The sequence below is a fragment of the Manacus vitellinus genome, unplaced genomic scaffold (genome assembly GCF_001715985.3).
Source record: "Manacus vitellinus isolate BGI_N305 unplaced genomic scaffold, ASM171598v3 scaffold_24_pilon, whole genome shotgun sequence".
In the NCBI taxonomy this organism is placed as follows: domain Eukaryota; kingdom Metazoa; phylum Chordata; class Aves; order Passeriformes; family Pipridae; genus Manacus; species Manacus vitellinus.
The window spans coordinates 3,640,254-3,663,812 of record NW_021939798.1 but is presented as its reverse complement, the minus strand read 5'-3'; the positions used below and the strand labels follow the sequence as shown (position 1 = coordinate 3,663,812).

The following is a 23,559-nucleotide window of genomic DNA, read 5'->3' as shown; positions in this document are numbered from 1 at the left end:
GAGGACATGGGTACTTTTAGGGCTCTTCAGCACATCTGTGATAGAAAAAATAAATAAATAAATAGCTTTTTTCTTTAAATGACACCTGTTGCACATTGCAGCATAACAGCTCTGCAGCAGTAACAGGTCTTTCAGGGCAAACATAAGGGGTGGCTGAAGCCAGAAGGGGAGATGAGTGAGGAGACAGATGCAGTGATTCAGGATGTCCTCATGGATTGGTATGAGGAACTACTGCTTGTTAAGTAAGTCCCAACAAACAGCAGAGATTTAAAAGGGGTGATGGATGGCTCATCCATCACTGCCACCATGAAACAGCTGCCTTGTCTCCTTGCCATATACTCTAAAAACCAAAAAACAAAACTCAAATGAGTTTGGGGGGAAAAAAAAAGGCTCCTGGACCTCCCTTACTGTATGGACATGGTGTGTGTGACGCCTGTCTAGTGAGAACTAAACCTGGTGTTAAACCATCCCTGTGTGGTGACCTGTCATTTTGACTCAAAGCAAAGCGACGGGTTTTACTGGATGATGGTGGTTGCTGTTAAGCAATGTGAACATGTATTTTGAAATCTGCTTAAGTTTTGAGTCATCCTTTATTATAAGGCTTAATGTGTACAGGTACTTGTGCTTGATGTATCTGTCTAATGGCATCACTCTTGCCTGTGGGATATAATTGGCTTTCAGAAGATAATTTCAGAGTCCACCCTGTTTTTTGTTTGAACAAAATTAATGCTAAGACTTTTTTTTTTTTTTCCTCTGGCAGAAATTCACTGCCTCAGTGTTGTTGGGATCACTTGCAACAGCAGTTTCACTGCATGAGTTCAGAGTTTTGCCCCTGGTATCTTCCTTCTGTTTAAGCACTCAGGCTGGAATGTGCCAGTATAAGTCCTGCAAAACCTCTGCAGCTTCTTTTGGTGTCTTGATGTGTGAGGGTAACTTTCTGCTCCTTTGCTGAGGGGTAAGCTTTACACTGTTTAATTTTACTTATTCACACCTTGCACATAAACAGACTTCTGTGTTTTCTGTTGAGTGGCATCATGTGTGTGCTGTGCTGAAAACTGATTTTGTGAACCAGATGTGGATTTACAGTCAACTTGAAATATCCCATTGCAAGTTAAGTTTCCTGAATGTGTTAAGTACTACTGAATTTGAGGGCAAGAGACTAAAGGTTAAAAACTCGTCCCTCTTTCCTCCTCATCTGTGTTCTTGATGTGGCTTTCAAGATTATTCAAAAGCACATGTTTGAAGGCTCTATTGTTATTAAATATGACTTTTTTCTTTCTGAGCTTCCTCACGTAACCTCTATCAAGTGGGTCACACCAACACTCACAATAATGAGTCACGTCAACAAGTAAATGCAAACCATATGTTCGTTTTTTTCCCCTTTTACACATTGATTCTAGTTAGTTTCTAAATGCTGACTTGAATTTAAAACCTGTTCAGCACCTGAGTATATCTTTAGGATGAGGAACTGTGTATTTGGACGTTTCTGTTGAGGAACCAGAACTTGATGTCATCACTTGCACTACACTAAAATACGTTTTTGCCACAGGTTTCCTGTGTGACCTCAGACGAGTCACTTAATCCTTTTTAATCTTTTTTTTCCCCGTCTTGATTCATCTGCCTACAAGTGGGAGTGTTGTGAAGCTTCCCAAAGTCCTGCAAAGCAGAGCCATGAGCTGTGATGAAGAGTCTGGTTTTGGGTAGTGCTCTATAGGCACAGAATATAAGATGCTTATGTTTGAGAACTGGATACACAGCGTAGGAGGAGAAACAAGCTTGGTGGTGAAGTGGTTTGCTCATACTCATTTTATAGGTTTGTGACAGGACAGGGACTGGGACTAAATGATTTTTGCCTAGTGGCCCAAATACTGCAGCCAATAAACCAGGCTTCCCACAACTTGCTCTTGTGACTGGAGTGCCTGCAGTGCCAGTGCTTTGAGTCACGTCAGGTAAAGAACTGGTGGGGTTGGTCCAGCATCAGTGACAGGCAGAAAGGGTTGTTTAGAGCTGTCTTCAGCTTAGGCTGTGGGCAAGCAAGCCATGGGGATTTATTGGTCATTCTGCTTGCCCACAGTGGTTTGCTCTCCTTTCACCAGCAGCTGGCCCTGAGACCCCCGTGTTGCTCTCCTGTCCCATCTCTGTGGTCTCTGTGAAATGGCTGTTGGGGTGTTAATTTTTGCCCATGGTGCTGGGACTGATGGTGGCCCTGTGTCCCAGTGATAGTAAATGGCCACATATTCCCTGTTTTGCTGAACACCCATAGCTGTGTGTCTGCTTGTAGCCCATCAGGGCTGAATAGTAAAGTGGTGAGCTAAGTTTAAACCTCAGATTGGGAAGTAAGGGGGGAACAAGTACCTACCAAAGAAAGCAGCACAGTTCAGTGCTTCCCCAGCTATGACTGGGGACTGCAGTGTCTTTTCTCTGACCTCCCAGTTTGGAGTTTGGGGCTGCCCAGCTGGGCCACAGGGTATCAGTAACACACAGAGCATTGCTTTGCTGCAGTTCACAGGGTGACCTTGGCATCCCTCCCAGTTTCAGATCCATTGGGAATATAGACTTGGAAGGGGAACAAAGTACTTGGAAAAAGGTGGAGTCTGATCTGTGAAGCTGGTTTGAGCCACCACCAGGAAGGATTTGGGGTGTACGTGTTTTGTTGGTGTGCACCGAGTCATTTACCCCAGCTCAGCTGATGGGCAGTAACTGAGGCTGTAGTAATTTCATTGCTTTTGATCATGTGCTTATATCCTATTTAATTCTGAAGCCTATTACTAGTGGTTGGACTTATTCTTTTGGGAGATGATTTGAAGTTGTCCCATAACAATAAAACTGAAGTGTTGCAAGAGACCTGCGTTGCTGAGCTGGATGAGCCGACACTCGGTGCTGTCCTGGGCTTCCTGCGTTTGTTGATGTGGGTCTTTGAAGGTTTGAGGTTATGACAATCACGTTGCTGGCTCTGTCATTTCTCTAACTTTCTCTTTCTTTCTTCCCCCAGTGGCTTAACTCACGAGTCTCACAGGAAGGATGTTGAACAGGTCTACCTCCGCTGTTCCGAAGGGTCCATAGAGTGGATGTATCCCACGGGAGCACTCATAGTCAACCTGCGACCCAATATTTCACCTGCCTCTTACAAACATTTGACTGTTTGCATAAAGCCCTTCAAGGACTCTGCAGGAGCAAATATTTATTTGGAAAAAACTGGAGAACTGAAACTCTTGGTCCGAGACGGAGACCGCAGTCCCAGCAGAGTGTATTGCTTTGGCTACGACCAGGGGGGCCTGTTTGTGGAGGCCACTCCCCAGCAGGACATTAGCAGGAAGATCACAGGCTTCCAGTACGAATTGATGAGCAAGGGGATAGCAGCTGATTTGCACACAGCTTCTGGTGAGTTCCGGGGCATTGGTCATAGTTCCACACACTGCCTTGGATGCAGAACAGATGGCAGAGCGAGCGAGTGGGAGAGTGGTCGGGGCTGAGCTTTGTGTGAGGACATGTTTTATAAACATGCTGTTGAGGAAGACTTGATTTTTTTGTTTGTTTGTTTTTGTTTTGTTGGTTTTTTGGGGGGCTGGTAGCATAGGCTGAATTGCAATAATTTGCTGAGGGCTACAATGTGAAGGATTTTCCCCTTGCAGGCATGGGGTGAGTCACAGGAGCTGGCTTTGCCCTACGCTGAACTCCAGCGTGAACTGGGCTTCCCAGCCTTGCTGTAACACTTTTCTAACTACTTTTTAACTCAGTTTTTAAGACCCCGCTGCATGTTTTGAATAATAAACATTTAAACAAGGAGGAACTCCTTTTCTGCAAGTTTTTTTTTTCCCCTTTGCAACTAGTGCTACTTGCTGACCTAATTATTTTTTCTTTTTTAAACAAGGAAAATGGTGTGTTCCTTCCTCAGCTCTGTTTATTGCACTCTCCTGAGCATTACTGTGCCGTGGCACTTCAACACCATGACAATATTTTTACAGGGCCAATGTTGTCTTCTCGCTCAACCATTATGAAAAGCAAGTTTTGTAGGGAGGAGTTTTATTTCTAGCTTATAGGTAGGAGGAGTGGACCAACTGAAAGAGCTTACTAGCCTGTAAAGTCTGATACTAAATAGCATTTGGGAGCAATGGCTCTAAGCGTGACCTAATTGTGCTGATCAATTAGGCAGTTTGAGAAGGGCATTTGTGGAGGACGACAGGGAGAAGGGGGAATTCCCTTTAGATGGCTGGTATCAGGTTCGTGCATCTCACCCATTCAGAATTGCCTCTAGCTTTTATCCCCAAAACCAAGGAAGGGAGATTCCCAGAATAGCCTGAGGAATAGCACATCTAGGGTAGTTTGTCTCAAGTGACTACACAGGTTTCAAGGTTTAGGTATTTTAAGTGGGGAACCAGATTTGTGGTAACCAGATGATTTCTCCTTTGAAACGTGGGCTGCCCTCTCTCAAAAGAGTGAATGGGAGGGGGAGAAGAGTCCTCACAGCACACTTGGGATGACTCAGCCCAGGGCCAAACCCTCTGTGAGCAAGGCTGAGCAGCCCCAGTTTGTAGGCTGGGCAGGTTCTGTGCTGCTGATGCTTTGCCCGAGATGCTGCTTGATAAGTGGTGGGGTGGTTAATTAAAGTGCAGCTCTATCTCCCAGGCTCTGCATCCCTCATCCTTCTCTGGGATAAGTGATTGCAGAACTGGTCCTATCCTCTCCCCTCCCCTGGCTCCCTTCCACAGCAGGGCTCTGGCTTTGGGTGTTTGTGTATTTGTGCAGACTCGCCGCCCTGCCAGTGTTTGGATGTTGTCACGACAGCTTGGATGGGGCTTTATTTTTGTGCTGGACTGAGATGAGCAGTTCTAGGCTCAGTTAGACTGAGGGCAGGGCCGATGCAGTAACCCCAGCAACTGATAGGTGGCGGCTTTGCCATTAAAACAGAAAAAGATAAACACAAATATTCCAAATTTTAAGTAGTCTTCACTTTTGCCGTGTTCACAACTAGTAGCTTGTTATTGAGGGTTCTGCTCTGCTTCTACATCACACAAAGTGGGGTATCTCTGCAGAGCTGCTTTCCCAGTAAGATCATTTATGCAAAGATGAATATGCTCTGCAGAATGTCAGCTATGTAGTAAAATTCCATTGCAGGAGACATTAAAAACATTGTTTAATCAGTTATTTGGGGAATGTTCTCATTCAGTGCTTCTTTCTTTGACAGGCTATGGGGATGGAGACATGGGCAGGCTAGTGAGAAGTGACTCAAATTTACTAAGAAAAGTCATACTTCTTTTTTTCTGCAAAAAAATTGAAATTGCTTTTGCATATAGTAAATGATATGAGAGAAACACTGCTTGTCACTGCTGGGTTTAGTCTGCACACAGGGTTTCTTCTGACCTTTGCTAACATCAAGAGGATTTAGCTGCTGACATCCTTTACCAGCACACGCCAGCACAAACTGCTGTGTTTTCAGAACTGAGTGCTCTTCTTTCCACATAAAATCTTGGAGGTTTTTAAAGCTGATGGGAGTGCCTTTCAGAGACTTTCAGAAGTCTGACTGAGGACTGAATCCAATTACAGCCCTCCTCTTTGATAGGCACATTAAATCACTTTTTTGGTGACTGCTGTATTTTTGGCTGTAACAGACACTGGTTGAATTTCAGTGCTGTCTTATGAAACAATGTGGTAGGGAATCTGCTCCATGCTCTGACTGTCTTGTTTGGCCAGAAGAAGCTTTTTAATAGTTCATCAGCAGAGCCTTCAGGGCAAACTGGGGATCTCTATTGTATTTTAAATTATTTCTCTTGCCTTTTTTTGGATCCCCAAACTCTGAGGAGGGGCTGTGGGGGGTTGAAAACACGATGCAAATGCCATACATGACTCTTTCCACTACTCATTTAGATGAGCACTTTTATTCTCCTATAAATATCTATATGTCTGGGGAAACTGCCAAATTGCTGCCTTGTGAGGCTTCCACAGAGCAATATATTTGAGGCTCTTTGCAGTTCGTGGACCTGCTTTCTTCCGGAGCTGCTTCTAGTTTTTCTGTGAAACCTCGGAAGAAATGCCCTTTACAGAGCTGTTCATTTGGAGGGGAAGTTTACAATCAATTCACTGAAATCACTGGAGATTTATCAGAGAGGAGGCTCAAGGCAGAGGCAAGTGCTGACCTTAAAGGAGTTGAAAACGGGGTTTAAGGTCCTGTATTTCTCTCTAACATTACCTCTGTCCCTTGGTCACAAACATAGCTTAAGGTGTTTTCTTGGCTGCTGCACGCTCGAAAAATGAGGCTGCTCCTGTCTCAGTTGCAGTTTGACAGAGTTCAGCAGAGCTGGCAGTAGGTGTGAAGAGATGACGAAGATGTGAGATGCTGTTGTAGGTGGGGGCTGAGATGTGCTGGGCAGAGGAAGCTGCAGCGCTTCATCTGGTGGCAAAGGGCTGAAAATCACAAATACTGCATTATTTTCTTGTGACTGCAGAGTGGGGAGATGACTATCATAAAAGACCCAGGTGTGGGGCTCAGTAATCCAGCCCTTTCCTTGTGCAATAACTACTCGCTAACAACTTCTCCCCACTTTCCCTAAATGCTGTGTTTGTTTCCTGGTGATAATTGTTGTACTCTGCCCTTGAGTTTACTCTCTCTTCCTAACCTGGCATCCCAGCTCTGATTAAAGGGTGTAAGTCATCTGTTTAATACTTTAATGACCTGTTGTGTCCTCGGAGTCCTGACATTGCAGGGTGCATCAACAAATCAACAATGCTTGGCAGGGTGCCTGTGGTTTAATTAGAAAACCTCGAGTTTTATTAGTTTACAGCCATTCTTTCCCACTTAATCAGGGTCTAGCAAATAATTCAGCAGGTTCTGAATTGGCCTTTCCCTTTTCTTGGGAAGGTTGAATGACACAGGGCAGTCTTACAGTTTTCCAGACCTTGGTGGTTTAACCCTTTTCATGGCTCTGATTCTGCCTTACCACATTTTCTTAAGATTCCCTAGCTGTAGGAAGTATTTGTAATATCCTGAGAGGTTTTAATTCAGATTGCTGACATTTGGTGTGAGAAGCTTTTTACTGTGATAGTAGCAATCAGAAAAGCACATTTCTGGGGGGTTGTTTCTTAATCTGGAAAGAGGATCAAAGGCAAGCAGGGCTTGTCACCATCTAATGGGAGTAGTCCCTAAGAAGGGTCACCTTGAGAATTCAGGCATCTTGATGGACCTGTTCTCCTCTTGATACCCAAAGTGATGGGTGACTGAAAGTGCTTTTGTTTTCACCTGAGGTTCTGGGTTGCACCCCTGTATCACTGCCATCCACACTGATGGTCCATTAAGTAGCCAGGCTCTGAAGGTGTTTGCCCAACTGAAGAACTGAGGCACTGTGACATTTTAGCCTGAGGCCAGCTGAGAATCAGCAGAACCTGTTTAAGTTGTTGAATTCTGTTGATTCTGATCTTTTCTGCTTGAGCTGGAAGAAAATACTCGAAGTCTCTGCTATACTGGCAAGTAGACAGAGGTTTTGGCAAAAGTGTTGTTTGGCCATTATAGTTCCTAGAAGTTTCCTGAAGGTGATGACCCACACGAGCTTCTCAGCTGTAGTGGAGCATATGCCAGGTCCAGGTCTGCCTTGCAGCACAGCAGGCTGCTTGGATTAAACTCCTGTGGGAAATGTGAAGGTCCCTTGAGAATCATTTGCTTTTTCAGTCCTTCAGCTTCTGCTCAGCTACTGTGAAACCAGAATCTGTAGGTTTGACCAAAGGTTTTGGAGGGGAAGGTGAATCCTCTTCCCCTGTCCCACCAAAGGACCTTTATTTTGTTACCTAAAGTCTGTGTTTCAAGAGTGTTGCATCAAGCTCTGGATCCAGCTTTGTGTAAGCTGTGTAGTTTGCTTTCCCCGTTGCACTCATGGGGCTGTCTGTAATTTAGTTGTTAGAGCTCAGGAGGTAAATTCAAAGCCCTTTCATTACCCACCCGCTTTTGTGTAGCAAAGAAGTCAAACTTTAACAAAAATGTCCCTTTATCTTGATGGCATCTACTGACTTAGTGCAGCTTTAGTAGCTCTTTTATATATTTTCTTTATTAATGCTGGGTACCTGTCTGAGAATATTAATAGGTAGGAGGTACAGTACTCGGGTGGGTATCTGAAAAACAACGCAAAACTGGATAAATCCAGTTAAGTAATTAACAGTATTCAGCTATTTCCTGTATGCTGTTAATTCACTGGCCTGAGAAAACAGACTGGAAATTCAGAAAGCTCATAAGTATTTGGGTTATGCCAGTGTTTCTGCTAACAAATGGGTTTTTGAAGCACCCCCCTTAACTTTTGATCTTTATTGCAGTGTGGGTTTGGCAGAGGTGGAGCACCAATCTGCTGTATCTCTGCAGGTACCCTCCCAGAGAGAGCTCTTTTGTCATCCCAGCTCGTAGGATCCTAATCTCCCGCTTTCCTCCGGTTGCTCCCAAATATCCACCTTATTTATTATTTTTTTTTTCTTTCTTGGAGGCTGAATGTGCTGCTCAGCTTTGTAACCTGTAGCAGCAGCTCATCGAATCACAGAATGGTTTGGATTCTAAGGGACCTTTAAAGACCATCTAGTCCAAACCCCTGCAATGAGCAGGGACATCTTTCACTAGACCAGGTTGCTCAGAGCCCCAGCCAAGCTGGCTTTGAATCTGTCCAGGGTTAGGGCGTCCACCACCGCTCTGGGCAGCTTGTGCCAGTGTTATACCCTCACACTGGTGTGTTTTTCACTTCTTGTCAGAGTGGAAACCTCCTGGTTCCTGGAGGGAACCGCAAGGAGGAAGGCGCGGTCGGTGCCCGCTGTGCTTGTTGCTGCCGTGGGCAGGAGAGGTGATGGAAAGGGGCACTTGGAACACTTAAACTGAAAGTCCCCGTGACCTTTATGCTTAGCACAGGTTCTGCTTGAGTCACTGTGACCATCTGAGATGTTGGCACCGCATTATGTGGCAGGGTGGGAGCACCCCTGGGTGCTGTGGAGTTGGCAGGGGGGTTTATTCTAACACACCCCATCTTGCTTGCTTTGTATGTTTTTTCCCCTTGTTTTCCACAGAGGATAAAACTCTCATACCTCTCAGGGTTAAGCAGTGTTAGGAGGGCTGGAACTAGATGGTTTAAAGTGCCTTCCAACCCAAACCAACCTGTGAGTCTATGACTTGCACAGAACAGGTTGATACCACACTCCTCTCATTGGGGTTTGCTGGTGAAATGCACAACGAGCAGCAGAGCAAAGCCAAGGGATCTGTCTATAAGGCTGAGCACACCTTGCTGGGTGGCAGCTCAGGGAGGCTCACTGGTGCACCTAAGGGTTGCTGATTTAGTTGCCTTTTCTCTCTCTCTAAAAGATCAGCAGCAAGAGAAAAACATTGGAAAACAGCCTTTAATGCAGTTGTTCAAAATACACTTCAATTATCGGCCTTATAAGGGACCCTTCTGACACTCCTAGTTCAAGATACTTTATTTCCAAACGGTTTTTTTCAGGGGGCTCTGCCACAGTAACTTCGTCTTTGCCATAGTAAAAGATGATACAAAACTTGGTGCAAAGTAACTACAAAAGTATAAACAGCATTCCCTAATCCTATATGTATCTGAAAAAGCACAGTTAAAGCTAGTTTTTGAGGGCATATCACTGAACTGGATGTCATGGGTCAGCATCTAACTGCATCAGGCTGGCTGCTGTGTTACACCGCCTGGAGTGGGATTAATTTTGAGAAGCTGGAAATCTGCTCCAATTATTCATGTGCCTGAAGTGGTCAGGTTTGCAGTGAATGATTGACTGGGTGGGAGAGTTTGAGAGCAAAGTTTTAGAGTTTCTTCCTGTGTGAAGTGGTTTCAAAGTGCAGTTCTGATGCTCGAGAAACGCACACCCCTTTACCTCGTCCTAAATCGAGCAAGGGTGGTGTTTTAGGGACCTGAGACTCACTAGGGTGAAAAATATTAGACTGGGAAGTCTTCACCTTAAAAAAACCCAACAAAATTGAAGGGTTGCCCTAATTTAATCTCTCCTTCCCCCAAGACACTGGCTTTGCCAGCATCTCCTCTGCCCCTGCTCGTCCTTTGATGTCGCCAGCACAGGAGCTGGTTTTGCAGTGGGCAGAGGAGGTGACAATGGGGCTGCAGTGATAAATACACAGCTGCAGGGGAGAGGGGGAAGAAAATAGCTTATTTTTGCTAGACTGGCCACGAATGCCGTTAGCTTATTTCTCAACTCAGTGGGCAGTCAAAAGCAATAAGCAGTCAGGTGTATTGTCCGGGCAGCTGGGGCTCCCTCGGCTCTGACCTTTCTGTACTGCTGAAGATGGTCCCACAAACAGAGCTGCAATCCTGCAGAGTTGCTTGGCAGTCTTTAATAATGCTCTGTGCTTGCTCTGCAAAACTGTTTAGTTTGCTAATTCCTGAGGCTGTAGCTAAAGAAGGGATGGATGGGAGGGCGGGGGAAGTGCATTCCTCTTCCCACTTATTGAAACATGGGCCAAAGCTTTCCTGTCTTGGGGTCTTGATTTGCAGGACTGAAAACCTCTTTCACCTTAATCTGTGCTAGAAGCCAGAAAATATTCACTGTAATACTGCACAGATACTTGGAAGACACTCTGGACCTAAAGCTGTGGTGGAGGTTTAATGCTTGGTGTTAAGAAGCTGCTGCTGTGTGACACAGCCTTGGCCAGTTCAGCTGTGCTGCTGGTTCAGATCTGTGGGAGGACTTTTTGGTATGGGTTGGATGGGCACCCTCTGACTCCTGTATGGGATTTGAGTCCTGCAATGGGCATAAACTCTGATTTTCTGTGTTGAAGCCCTGGGAGTCTTGTGCTGATCCTTTGTGCTGGGATGTGCACACAGAGCCTGGCCTGGCTTTCCATGGCATCAACATCCACCCAGATCACCCTTTGTTTGTACAGGATGCACCTCTGCCTCAGCAGAACTGTCAGTGGCCTTACACCAACTTCATCTATCTGCAAGTGCATGTGTGAAACTTGGGAGAAAAAACAAGTTCTTATGTAGAACAGGTGAATGCTCTTAATATGACCAAGAACTGTGTGCTGTTAAGTACGAAAAGGTGATATATTGTAAAGCTTTTCCTGTTACAAATGGGAGACCTGAAGTAACTTTTTTATAGGTTAACTGAACAATCTTAGAACATCTAGGCTCTGGCTGTGTGAGGTGTAGCCCTTCCACAGCCCTTCTCAAAAATAGCCTGATCAAATAAACATGGTTTTATAATGAAACCTGGCCTTGTTCCTTCAGAGCTCTCCCACATACCAAAAAGAATTTGATTTCTAGAAACAGGAAGGAGAAAGACCTGTGTGGATCTGAATGCATATACACTGTTTTTTCCTTCTTTTTATTTCTTTCTCTCTTTTTTTTTTTTTTTAAAGACACTTAATCTTTGATCTGTCATTACTCCACTCTCAGGGTTTAACTTTAACCAGCCACTTGTTACTTAATTCTATTCCCCTGCTCCATAGAAGTCATTAATGGACCGAACCGAAGGGGAGGGAGGGAGGGAAGGCTTTGTGTTCCTGGCAGGATTCCAACCTGGCAGTAGGTGCTGGCTCCAGCCTCTCCTAAACCCCTGGCAGGAGCAGAGGGAAGTGCTTGGCTGCACTGTTTCCCCAGGGCATGGGAGTAAAAAACACCTCAAATTTTCATTTTCTGCCTCACAAGCACTTCATGACATCTCAACTGAGTGCTGTGTTAGCTATTGGAGACAAAGCCAAACAGGACATCAGAAATTTTCCTTGTAACTTTATGTTTTCTGACTCGTGTGCGATTTTACGAGGCTTTGGAATGACATTTTCTTTAGAAGAAAGAAGAAATATTTTCGGAGTGTATTTTAGGAGGGGATGAGCCAAGCCATAAATCTCTGTGGGTTCTGAGTCAGTAGAATATTTGCTTTGGTGCTGTGCTGTGGGGAGGTGGATGGGCAGCTCAGGGGTGCGATGCTGATACTGCCTGTGCTGGCAGGTTCTCCTGGGGTGACAGGGAGAGAGATCCTGCCCCAGCCCCTCTTCTGCTGGTCAGAGGGGATTAGAGGAGCCCCTCAACCATCTGGAGGCACCTCTGACTTCCAGCAATTTGTCTGTCCTCATGTTTCCCATTCCTAATCCCCCTTGGGCAGCACTGGTAGGTTTGAGGAAGGAGAGAGGTATTTTCTGTGAGATAAACAAATAGAGCTACTTTTTTATGGCTTTATAGTGGTGTTTGGTGCATGACCAGCAGGAGACATTCCCAGCAGTTACCTTGCTGCCAGCTTTTCCCTTTAACTGCAGTTAGGGAGGGAGAGAGGGAAAGCAAAGGAGTGGCAGATGTGCACATGTGCTGCTGGCACAGGAACAGGGGCTGGTGCAGTTGCAGAGACACTTCTCCTTTGCTGGGCTCTGCTGCTGCAGTGCAGAGAGAGGAATTTAACTGGGCATCTGATCTGCTGAGTGAGGCTTTTTGGACACAACACATTGCAGATTTGACTGTAACAGAGGGTTTTTACAGAGCTGTGATGCAATGGGTAAGAGTAGGAGCTGGGCTGGGAGCTGGCACTGATCCAGTCACTGCTGCTCACCCCAACTCTGGGGTTGGCCATGGAGAAGGAGGAGATGGGACAGAAAGAAGTGTCTTGAAGCCCTGTCACTTATCTTTTTTCCTGGGTTGATGCTACTTATGCCTGGACCTGGAGGTAGAGTTTAATAATGGCTAATGCTGCTTGAATAAAAACTGCTATGTGGAGTTTTCATTCCTTTCCCCCCTCCCCTGTTTTGTTTTAAATTTTAAACAAATGGCTGTTCGTGTTTCTAGCTGACCTTTCAGCTCATTTGTTAGAATGGGTGCTGCATCTTGGAACAGCAAAAAGGCATCAGCTCTGCAATCCCAAAGGATCTTTATGTGCTCTGTAGCTGCTGAGCCAAGTTTCAATTTGAAAGCCATTGCAAATGGAGCTTGCCTAGTACCAAATCTCTTCCTCACATTGTTTACACAAATAGTCCATCTTTGGAACTTAAGGACTTAAATACCCTCTTGGAAGACATTTCTGTGAAAAGATAAATTTCTAGTTTATGGTCTCTTGTCTTAACATTTCTCAGAATACAAAGGTCATCACATGCCTAATGGTGAGGTTCACAGTATGCTTTTTTTGTTCTTTCTTTGCAGGAAGGAAGTGGTATTAACTCAGTTGTCTTGGCACAGTCTATGCCACAGCCTACGAAAGTCTGCATTTCATTAAATTTAGTTGCAGGTTTAAATTGTTCTTGGCCAGTGTCTCTATTTTCAAGTTACTTCTGGAAACTTGTACATAAATGCAAGTTGAACTGAGTGTTAGAAACCAGCTAAGGCAAGGAATGGGAGTTGACACTTCCTTTTGTGAAGAGGTAAAATCACCAATATCCCTTCTGCACGTGGAATGGTCAGGGGAGGATGTCCATTGTAGCACCATGATCTTGGTCCAACTGCTCAGTCCATCTGTTCCTGTACCAAATCTAGGCTGTGTTGTGGCTGTAGAAGGGAATCTTTGAGTTCTGTGTCTGTGCTCATGGTCTTTGTTCTGAGCTGCCTCTTCTGCTCAACACAAGGGCTCAGATTAACTTTCTAGCAAATATGGGGAAGGACACTTCTGCTTTTAGAGGACCACTAAACTCTCTCAGTATGTAATTTATAACATTAACCTTCTATTCATTGAAGAAGCACAATCTCTCATTGCAGCCTCCCAGCATTTAAAGAGGGCTTATAAAAACAAGGGGAGTGAGTTTATATGTGAGCAGACAGGACAAGGGGATATGGTTTTATGCTAAAAGAGGGAAGATTTAGATTAGATGTTAGGAAGAAATGTTTTACTTGGAGGGTGGTGAGGCCCTGGCACAGGTTGCCCAGAGAAGCTGTGGCTGCCCCATCCCTGGAAGTGTTCAGGCCTTGGATGGGGCTGAGAGCAACCTGGAAAATGTCCCTGTTCCTGGCAGGAGATGGAACCAAATAATCTTTTAGGTCCCTTCCAGCCCAAGCTGTTCATGACTCTGTGGAATTCTGATGCTTATTGATCCAGAGGACTGGGAGCAGCACAAGCCCAACTCTCCTGTTTGCTCCCTCACCGGACATTTTCCTACTGACACGCTGGAAAAAGTGCAGTGCTTGCAGAAAGCCCTGTAATCCTACCCCATCCAAAGACAGGAAAACCTTGTAAACCCAAAGAGTGATGAGAGAGCTCCTCTGTGGGTTGTGACGGCGTGTCAGTAACTTCCAGCCCAGCTGTGGAGATGCTCAGTGTCATCCCGCCCCGTTTTCCCTCGCTGGGGCTGCAGGTATTGTGTGAGGTGCAGGTGTGCTGGGTGCAGCTCTGCTGGCCTCAGCTCCCAGCCAGCACTTCATCTTCAGTGCGAGAGGCACTGACAGTGCAGATGCACTGATGTAGTTTGGGTGGTGTTTCGGTGCGGGGGTTGTGAGGGTTTTGAGGTTGAGTGTTGTTTTGGCTTGCTCAGGAAGAGCTTTCTGAGGGGGTGAGGAAAGTCGAGGTGTATCTAGAAAGGAGAAGACTAGTCACAGCCTGGTAAGCCAGAGTGGTTGTCAGATTCTTGCCCACCTCCACTGCAAAGCAGCAGGTATTTTTGTTTGGGATATAAGCTGCGAGAGGTTTGTTTCTTGGAAGAAATGTTACTTCTTCAGAGAGGAAGCCCAGGCATACTTAGGGAGAAATAATTACAAGGATTTATTCCACTTTATAATTAGTTAAAGTAGGATCAGGGCAAGATTTGTTTTTTTTCTTGCTCATATGATGTTTGCCCTTAAACTCTTGTCTCCCAGATAAATCACTGGTCCAGTAATCAGTTGAGACATAGTCATTTCTGCTTAGGACTCAGAGAAATGATGGAGAAATGCACCATCACTGGAGAAACCACGTCTATTTTTATAATCTGCTCTCAGAAGTCTGTACTGTGTGTTTCCAGGAAGGAGACTCATCCTATGATGCCCTTTCCAGTAGGGTGCTGCCAGCAAGAGGTGCCAATTAGAGAGCTGCCAGCAAGAATTTGAAAGATGTGGGTGGGTTTCTTTGTTCCATATGAACTAATGCTGATGTCAGTCTGAACTTCCATCCAAGAGATGTGGCTGGGACCCCACACCAGTACTGGAGGTGCTGCAGTACAGGCTGGCTTGGCTTAAATCAACCCGGGCTGCAACAAGACCCATCTGAATGTCTTGAAGAGAAAAGGCTACTTGTTTTAACCAAAAGATTTAAGCCTAGAACTAACAGAAAACAAGCTTCAACCCTGCCTGGGCCTCCTCTGTGGCTTTTGGTACTTAAAAGGTCTGATTGCTCTTCAAAGGGTTATTCAGAAGTACCAGCGTGTGGGTGATGTGTGCCACGGGCAACTGGAAGCTCAGATAAAGAGCTCAGTGTTTCCCTCCCCCACCATCCACACCTCCACCACACCGCAGGCACCCTCTCCTTCACAAAACCGAAGGGTATTCCTCGGTGCAGCGGTTTTCTGCAATTACTTTGTGTTAAACATTTTCACTTCTGCTTAAAGGGTGTCTTCTCTTCCTGTGCTCGCTGCCGGCGCGGGGGGTGGATGTTCAGCACAGCCCAACCGGGCACAGCGGGTGGAGAAGGGCTTTTGGGCTCACTAAGAGGAGTTTTGGGGCAGAGCACACAGACCTGCAGCCTGGCTCATCTGGTGTTCTTGAGAGATGAGGTTGTGGAGCGCATTGAGAAAATTAGGACAGGCAGGGGAGGCTTCTTGCTTATGGGTTGGAAGCTGGTTTAGGGGTAAGGTGAGGTCAGTCAGACCCATGGGTGGCTGTTGAAACACAAATGTTTCAAAAGAGGATCAGGCCCCTTCATGTGGTTTCTGTGACGCCTGCAGCCAGAGCCAGCACGTCTCGGTTGGATGTGTCCTGCAGGGAGCTGTCATCCTAAAACCACAGCGATGGCCCTTCCATAACCCCACCTCCTCCTCTCCAAGGAAAGGAGGGTTGCGTGCAAATGTCACCAACCAAAGGAGGAAGGACTGGAGCTGTGTGTGTGAGCTGAGACAGGACAGCAACACCACCCACCGCGCTCAGGGCAGAGATTTGTGCTGAACTGCAGCACTGAAGGTGCGCTTAAATCCATCCCCAGTATTGGAGAAAACCCTTTCTGGACACCCCAGCTCTGATGCTGGCTGAGCTGGGCACCACCTGGGGCTCATGGCACCTCCTCAGGGCAGGTCCCTCTCTCTTCCTGAGTGTTTCTGCCTCCCTGAGGAGAGGTCCAAGAGAGGACCAGCAAAGTGTTTGACAAAGCTGTTGGCCAACAAGTGCGGTCTATTGTTAGCACCACCACAGTCCTCCTCAGTAACATCAGGTTCAGAGGGCAAATCGCTCAAAGCAGCTGGGACATGACTGCTGGCTTGTGAGGAATGATGTAATTACATCTCCCTCTGCGGGGAGGTGAATAGAGAGGCCTTTGGAGGCACTGGACTGGGGGGGGTGGAGGGAGAGGGCTGCCTCAGGTTACTTCAGGTCAGGATACTGTCAAAATCCATCAAAGGCATTCCCAGGAGAGTCGGCAGCCGACGTGCACAATGCAGGCTTTATGCCACCGGTGGTGGAGTTGAGTTATAGGCATCTGGGCTTTAGAGGGCTTCAATAAAATGTTGCTTTTCTCTCTCTCTTTTCCCTCCCCCCCTTCCCCTGCTGCTGTATGAATTAAGGCTCTTTGGCTTATCGAGTTAAAAGGAATTAGAGCAGCTGACGTTGATATTGTTGTTGTTGCAAGTTCATAGACTTGCTTTTGGACGAGAGAACCTGGGCAGCCCTCGAGGTGTCCCCGGGGAGTCAGGATTGGGCAAACACAAACACAGCCGCCTTGTTTAGTAACCGGGCCCGTTTCCCCAGAAAATGAGCATCTTCACCTGCTGTGCACGACTGAAGTGCTTTTCCTGGTTTTCTTTTTTTAGTTATAGGGATGCTTCCCATCCTAGCCTGAGGTGTGTGTGTTGTTTTGACCCACGGATGGAGGGAAGCACCTGCTGCCCGATCCAGAGGGAATGAGCTGAAACTGCTGCTCAAGTCCCAAACTTGTGCCATAAACACACGGACTCCTTCCTGGCTGGGATTCAAAAGAAAGTGTAGGCATTGCCACCTCCTAAGGATTTTGTTTCTTTTATGAGCCTGGATAGGAATGAAGCTTTGATTGTAGCCAGTGGATGTTATTTGCCTTTTAATGGTCCATTTACCTCGGCAGTAATCCTTCACGACTCGCTTTCCATCTGTGCTTGCATACCTTGTTTTTGCCACTTGCGAGATCTATTTGATACTCTGTGAATGCAGATGTGGGAGTTGTTCCACAGAAGAGGATTTCTGGTCTTCATCTGTCTGGTGTTGCAGTGATGGGTGGTGGAAAATGGTTGTTAAAGCAGCTCACATGCCACCACACTGCTGTGAGTCAGCTGGATCTGAAGCAGGTTTTAAGCAATGATCTAGTGTGAGCAATGCCGAGCACTTTTAATTTCCTCTTGCATTTAAAAGGCTGCAGGATTTTGCCTAGGGTCCACAATTACAAGGATTTGATTCTGTGTATACATGGAGATTTGTTCATTTGATTTATTACAGTGTCAGTCTATTTAAATGGAAGGAACCACTTTTAAAGTATTCTGTTTTTCATCTTTTATGCTGTTGCTTGTGTTGCTCTCCTTTGGAGAACAGAAGTGCCTTAGTCATCTTGGTGTTTTCAATTTTCCAGTGGGGTTGGATGAACTACAGAGATGTCTGGTCTAAACCAAGACTGTTTTCACTCAGACTTAAAAAGGCTGAGATGCCTTTTTATTATTAGGCCTTCGCAGAGCAAAATATCTGAAATCCAACTGGATTTTGAAGATGTCTGTCAGCTGTGCTTTGTTTTGGAGCTTCTATCCATGTGGAAATGCTGTAAGACTCACACAGGTTTGCAGATTCCCTCCATTTGATTAATCTCAGTCAGGTCTTGATTTGGACAGAGGGAGGCTGGGGAAGAGGGACATTTCCCCTGGATGGATTTGGTTGGTGTCATGAATGAAACAACTCCATAGTAGGATGTTTTGTGATTAATACACTAAAACTTGCCCAGAGAACTGGTGGAATCACCATTCCTGGAAGTGTTCAAATTACGTGTGGATGTGGCGCTTGTGGACATGGTTTAGTGGTGAGCACAGTGGTGCTGGGTTAGTGGTTGGACTCGATGAATTTAGAGGTCTTTTCCAGCCTAAATGATTCTGTTATTCTAGTAAAATTTTCTCTGTTGGACATTCAGTCTCACCACTGATCAAAATCTCTTTTGAGTCTAAAAGTTAAAATATCTTTAGCCTGAATTTATTCTGGTGCTCCATTTAGGTCCAGGCTTCGTCTGGTTCTGCATTTCTCATTATATTGAATGTTTCCAAAAAAGGGAGCTGAAATGGTATGTGGGGAAAGAAGGACAGGAAAGGCTGACCTTGTTTCTAAGGGCCCTGAAGGCATTCAGACAAAACAGAAATGCCAATTGATCCAGATGCTATTTTGCCTGTTCCTTGTCATTTTTTTTGGAGCTTTTTAACCTCCTTGAATTATTCCTTCAAATACCCCTGCCCAGAAATGTGCATTTTACATTCCCTTTAATCCTATTAAACAGCGTGTTACACTGTGTATTAATCATCTGACTGGAGCAAATCTGGTGGATTTGGTTCAATAATCCTTCTTTCTGGATCACTGCTTTCCTGGGACCTTGGAAAAAATAAGAGATTTGCCATGTCTTATGTTAGAGTGGCTTGTGCTGACAGAGGAGCATCAGAGGCACCAGCTGCACGTTGTGTAGACAAGTTTAAATCTACTTCTTAGGGCAGTGGATAAACTTCTCTGGGAAGCAGGTGGGGATGAGAGGAAGGGCGTGACAATTTTGGGAATCTGGTAACTAAGTGTTTTCAGATGTTGAGGTTCAAAAACTGATTTTTTTTTTAGGGGTGGGGAGAAGTGGGGTAGCTTCAGTTTGGGGTTTGATGGTGGAATGTGTGATGGAATCAGCTGCAGCTCCAGGGCTTCGCCTCATCTCCAGTGGAAGCCCTGCTTTGCTGTAGTTGTGTGCCTGTGCTGATCCAGGGTCTCCATTTTTCTGACTGATGTGTTGAGATGACACCAAGTGACAGACGAGGGCTCTGATCCTTGTGCCACCGTGGACAGGCTCACTGAGCATCCCCAGGCAGGGCAGACCTTGATAGTAAGCAAATTCCTGAACTCAACAGGGTATTAGAGAAACATCTGTACTGCAACTACAGCACCTTCTCCTCAGAAATATCTGGCTGAGTACAAAGAGGAGCCACATTCTTGCATTGATTAGATTAGTGCAGATATCCAAATGTTTCCAGCAGTACAGGAAATGGTCTTTGTGCTGCTTGAGCTCGAACAGATACCGAACAGATATTGGGCTCGAGTTTCCGCTGTGCCTCAACGCCCTCCAACACATGCATTGGGGTTTTTTCCTCCCCTCTTTGCCTCCCCCACTCTGTAACCTCCTGGATCTTTGATGTGGCGATGACTAAATGGCTGTGAAATAGCCCAACAACACTGGATAGAAACTATAAGAGAGAAGCTTTGCCATCAGAATATAAAACCCACACAATCTTACATTAAGCTTTTGAGAATGTTGAATTTACAGCAGAGCACCCTGCAAATGCACCCAGCATCAAAATATATTTTACATAAGCACAGCGAGTGTGTGGGGTGTTTGCTACACAATATATCCCAGCAGGATTGGTAAAGAGAACCATATTCCTGCCTAGGTACAGAAATCTCATGGGGACTTTAGAGTCAGCCCCCACTTCTTGTAGTGGTATCAGTGTCTTACAGGCCTTTAAACTGCTTGTCTCTGTGGGGGGTGTGTGTGTGTGGGTTGCCACATTTTTGGTTAATTTAAATGGCTTATTTATTTACTATTGTCTAGTCCTTTGCTAATTCTGAGCCTTCCTTTCCAGCTCCCTGCCGACCATGCAGCGACACAGAGGTTCTCTTGGCTGTCTGCACTAGTGATTTTGGTGAGTTGTTGCTTCCCCCTGATGCCAGTGTGACATCCATAAATGCCAATGGACACCTCCTTACCCTTGGCAACCTGCACTGGCAGTAAATGTGGTCTAAGGGAGTGCATGGAAGAGGGAGGAGGACATGGTTTGAAGGACCTCAAAACCATCCACCATCTGCCCAGCTGGCACTTCCCCAGGGTGGACAGGAGAAGTTCAAGGACTTGGGTGCATCTAGGAGAGGCCTTTACTTACTGCCCTACAGTGTTGGCTGACTGCTGACAAAAGACCAAAAGTTTCAATAATTGTCTGTGCTTCCCTTTTTAAAGGGGAAATTAATATTAGCTGGTATCTGTGATGGCTGGAGAACAGAAAGTAAGTTGTCAGGGAGCATTTAGCTTATATCTTATTGTTGGAACTCTTCATTATGATTAATGCTGTTTTTCTAATGTGTTTATTTCTGTGTTTATATTTAATATATATGGGTGCCCTTTGCTGGACAGGTTACAGATATAAACTATAACAAATGCAAATATATACTGGAGGTTACTGGATAATCTTGACTCTAAAAATAACAAAGAACCAAAACTGGGGCTTCCGTGGTGAAGTCAGTCCCCCTGGTTGCACAGGGCTGAGTTTGGATGCGGGTTTTCCAGAGTAATTAATCCTTAAATATTTTCTCTGTTTCCAGTGATCAGAGGCTCCATTCAAAACGTAACGAACGAGGCAGAAGAGCAGGAATCCATCATTCATGTTGGTGTCAACAAACTGTACAGGCAGAAGAGCAAAGTCTTTCAGCTGACAGGGGAGAGTGGGAACTGGAGAGGACAAATAAAGACCTTGCTGGAGTGTGGGGTGAAGCCAGGAGATGGAGATTTCCTTTTCACGGGACGTATGCACTTTGGGGAGGCCAGGTTAGGCTGTGCCCCTCGTTTCAAAGACTTCCAAAGGATGTACAAAGAGGCAAAAGACAAAGGGCTGAACCCATGTGAAATTGGCCCAGATTGAACCCCCCTGTTTGGCTGAAGGTCGCTTTTAGCGCTTGGCCAGGAATATTTCCTGGTCACAGTGAGAACTCTGAAGAAAACTGGGAACTGAGAGGCTGGACAGATCTGGAGGGCAGGAGAGACCCCACAGGACACCCACAACCTGCTCATAGACTAATGGAAGCAACAGAGGTACGAGCTCAGAAGGCTGCCAAGCAAGCAAGGCTGGATTTTTAACCAATCTTGTCCGTATGAATTAAGTTATTATATTTTTTTAGTGACTTCCTTAGGAAAACAAACAAACAAAAAACTCCCACGTCTTAATAAAAAAAAACCCAAATGAAAGCCAAGATGCCTTTGTATCTTTTTAATACTAATTTTTAAAAATGTCTTAAGCTGATGTAGCATTTGGTATGGCGTATTCTGTATAAATGGCCGAGAATGTGATAGAGCACGGTAAAACATCTTAACATGGATGCTTTGTAAAAAGCTTGGTGTACAATTCAAAGTTGTTTCTTATGACAGAAATTTATGGAGCCAAACTCTTATGTGTGTGTGTGTGTTCTTTTTTTTTTTTTTTTTAATTTGAAAGAATGTACAATCGCCGCCTGCAATTTTTTTTTTTTTTTGTCCAGGCTGGCAAATTCTTTCCATTCCAGAGAAATAAAGGTCCCTGGATTTGACACATGCTGTTTAAAATCTTTATTTTTTTCCTCCTCTGTAAGGCTGATCTCGGCCAGTCCAGATGTGCTCAGACATCAGCTCTGGGCTGCTCGCTTGTTTTGTGGCTTCTCTGAGCAGAACCAGAGTTCCTGTGAGGCTTTAGAAACCACAGTGTTTTTCAAAGGGGAAGCAGGAGCTATTTTTGGAGATTTTTAGACATGTGTCCAGGCAAGGCTTTAAGTGTTCTTCTCTCTGATGCCGATGGCGTTATTTTGGGAACGGCTCCAAAGGAGCAGGCTGCCCCTTCATGTTCAGCTTGAAGCTTTCATTTGTGCTGGCTGGCAGCTTGGCACGAAGGGTTTGTGCCTGTGAGTCCCAGGGGACAGGAACAGGCCACCTTGTAAAAAAAAAGCACTTTAATAAGGGTGGGCCACTCCTGTGGGAGGTACAGGAGCTCTCCCGCCCTGTTCATTCCCACTGTTCCCCATAGCCTACAGTGCCTCTTATGGTGCCTTCACAGGGATTTTAACCTCTTGCCCATGTTTGTTCTTCAGCACTTTCTACTGCTCCAACTTTTGTTTTAGGCTGTCAGGTTCTTTCAATAAAAAGTTTCCACTTAGTGACTCTTTCTACCTCATCCCTCATCTCTCCTTCATGTGACTGGGTTCTGAGGCTCAGGGAGGGCTTCTGGAGCAGCTCAGGGGATGCAGGAAGGTCTGAGGTGGATGGGATGGATGGGATAAGTGTTCCATGACACTTATCAGGGGTAAAAAACCCAGGGTTGTACCAAAATACTGTCCTGTAGTGAGACCAAAGTCCCTCTGCAAGTGTTTCTGCAGACTCCTCTCAGCAGAATTCATTCTGTGGGCCTGTGGGAGAAGAAGAGTTTCTTTCAGCTGTGCTAACCTGATCCTAAAAGGCTCCAGGACACTGTGACTATTTCAGCAAAGACCTGTAAACCCCATTTAGCACCCACCTATCTGCTGCTTTGACCCCAACTGCCTTCCAGCCTCCTGTAAGCAAAGCCCCAAACCCAGCAGCCTGTTCTCTGCAGTTCAAGGTTCCTTCTATCCTAACTGGGGTTTTAAGAGAAGTGGGCCAGGACCAGTAAGGGGTAAAATGATTCACTCCTTGTCTTCAGCCTGCCTCAACCCCTCTCTGTGGACTTGCTTCCACTTTAGGGATCTCAACTGAGCCTTTTGTAGGCTTTTAAAAATGATTTTGTGGTTCAGTGCTGAGACAACTCCCGAGCGCATCTGAGGGGGTGTTTCAGAAGCCCTGTACCTCACCTCTCCTCTCCTGTGTTTCATAGGCTTTTTCCAGCACAAAGTGAGTGCTGGCAGCATGAGGAGAGAAGAACATGTTCCTGGAATTGCCTCCAACCTGCCCACTCTCCTCTTCCTCTGTGAGGCCTCGTGAGTGAGGGGAAGAGGCCTAATTAAATGTTCAGCCAGTGTTTGGGAGGACAGTGCAAGCAAAATACAAAGTCAGGGAGGCTTTGGCCCTGGAGTTCCACCTTTGGCTGCAGTTTGATTTTTATGGCAGTTTAAATTTTTTTTTACTGCAGTGGCTGGTTTGCCTGCCTTCCCCCACCTCCACTGGTGTTAGTCCCTGTTCCCAGCTGCCTAGAAATCCTTGGCAGGAGAGGAGATATCACCCTGCAGATTTTTGCTCTGCCTCAGCTCCACAACTTGCTGAGTTGCAGTGCTGGATGCTCCGGAGCTGCTACGTGTCCATCGCACCGACCGCGCTTGCACGTCCACAGCTTCAGAGCCTCGGAGGGAGTGCCTGGATGAGCAATAGCTTTGCTCAGAGCCCAGTCCTTTGATCAAAGTGGCAATAAGGACTTGCTCTGCAGCTTTCCCCTTGTCCCTGCCTTGAGCCTGACTCCCCTGCAGCACCACAGCTGATGTGTGTCATCCCCAGCCACTCATCCTTAATTGCAGGACTCCAGCA

General features: G+C 45.8%; 1 protein-coding gene across 1 annotated transcript; it reads left to right on the top strand.

Annotated features, from left to right (window-relative positions):
* The first annotated feature begins 2,992 nt into the window (after nt 1-2,992).
* METRNL (meteorin like, glial cell differentiation regulator) lies at nt 2,993-21,625 on the top strand. Its single transcript, XM_025895150.2, has 3 exons — nt 2,993-3,381; nt 19,913-19,972; nt 20,646-21,625. The coding sequence occupies exons 1-3, from the start codon at nt 3,069-3,071 to the stop codon at nt 20,960-20,962; spliced, it is 690 nt and encodes a 229-aa protein (XP_025750935.1). The 5' UTR covers nt 2,993-3,068; the 3' UTR covers nt 20,963-21,625.
* Nucleotides 21,626-23,559: the final 1,934 nt, after the last annotated feature.

What these genes read in the sequence shown, in the direction of transcription:
- METRNL (XM_025895150.2), top strand. Translation starts at nt 3,069, where the DNA reads ATGTATCCCACGGGAGCACTCATAGTCAACCTGCGACCCAATATTTCA. An exon ending in TGATTTGCACACAGCTTCTG is followed by an intron (nt 3,382 to 19,912) that starts GTGAGTTCCGGG and finishes CTTCCTTTCCAG; the next exon opens with CTCCCTGCCGACCATGCAGC. An exon ending in TGTCTGCACTAGTGATTTTG is followed by an intron (nt 19,973 to 20,645) that starts GTGAGTTGTTGC and finishes CTCTGTTTCCAG; the next exon opens with TGATCAGAGGCTCCATTCAA.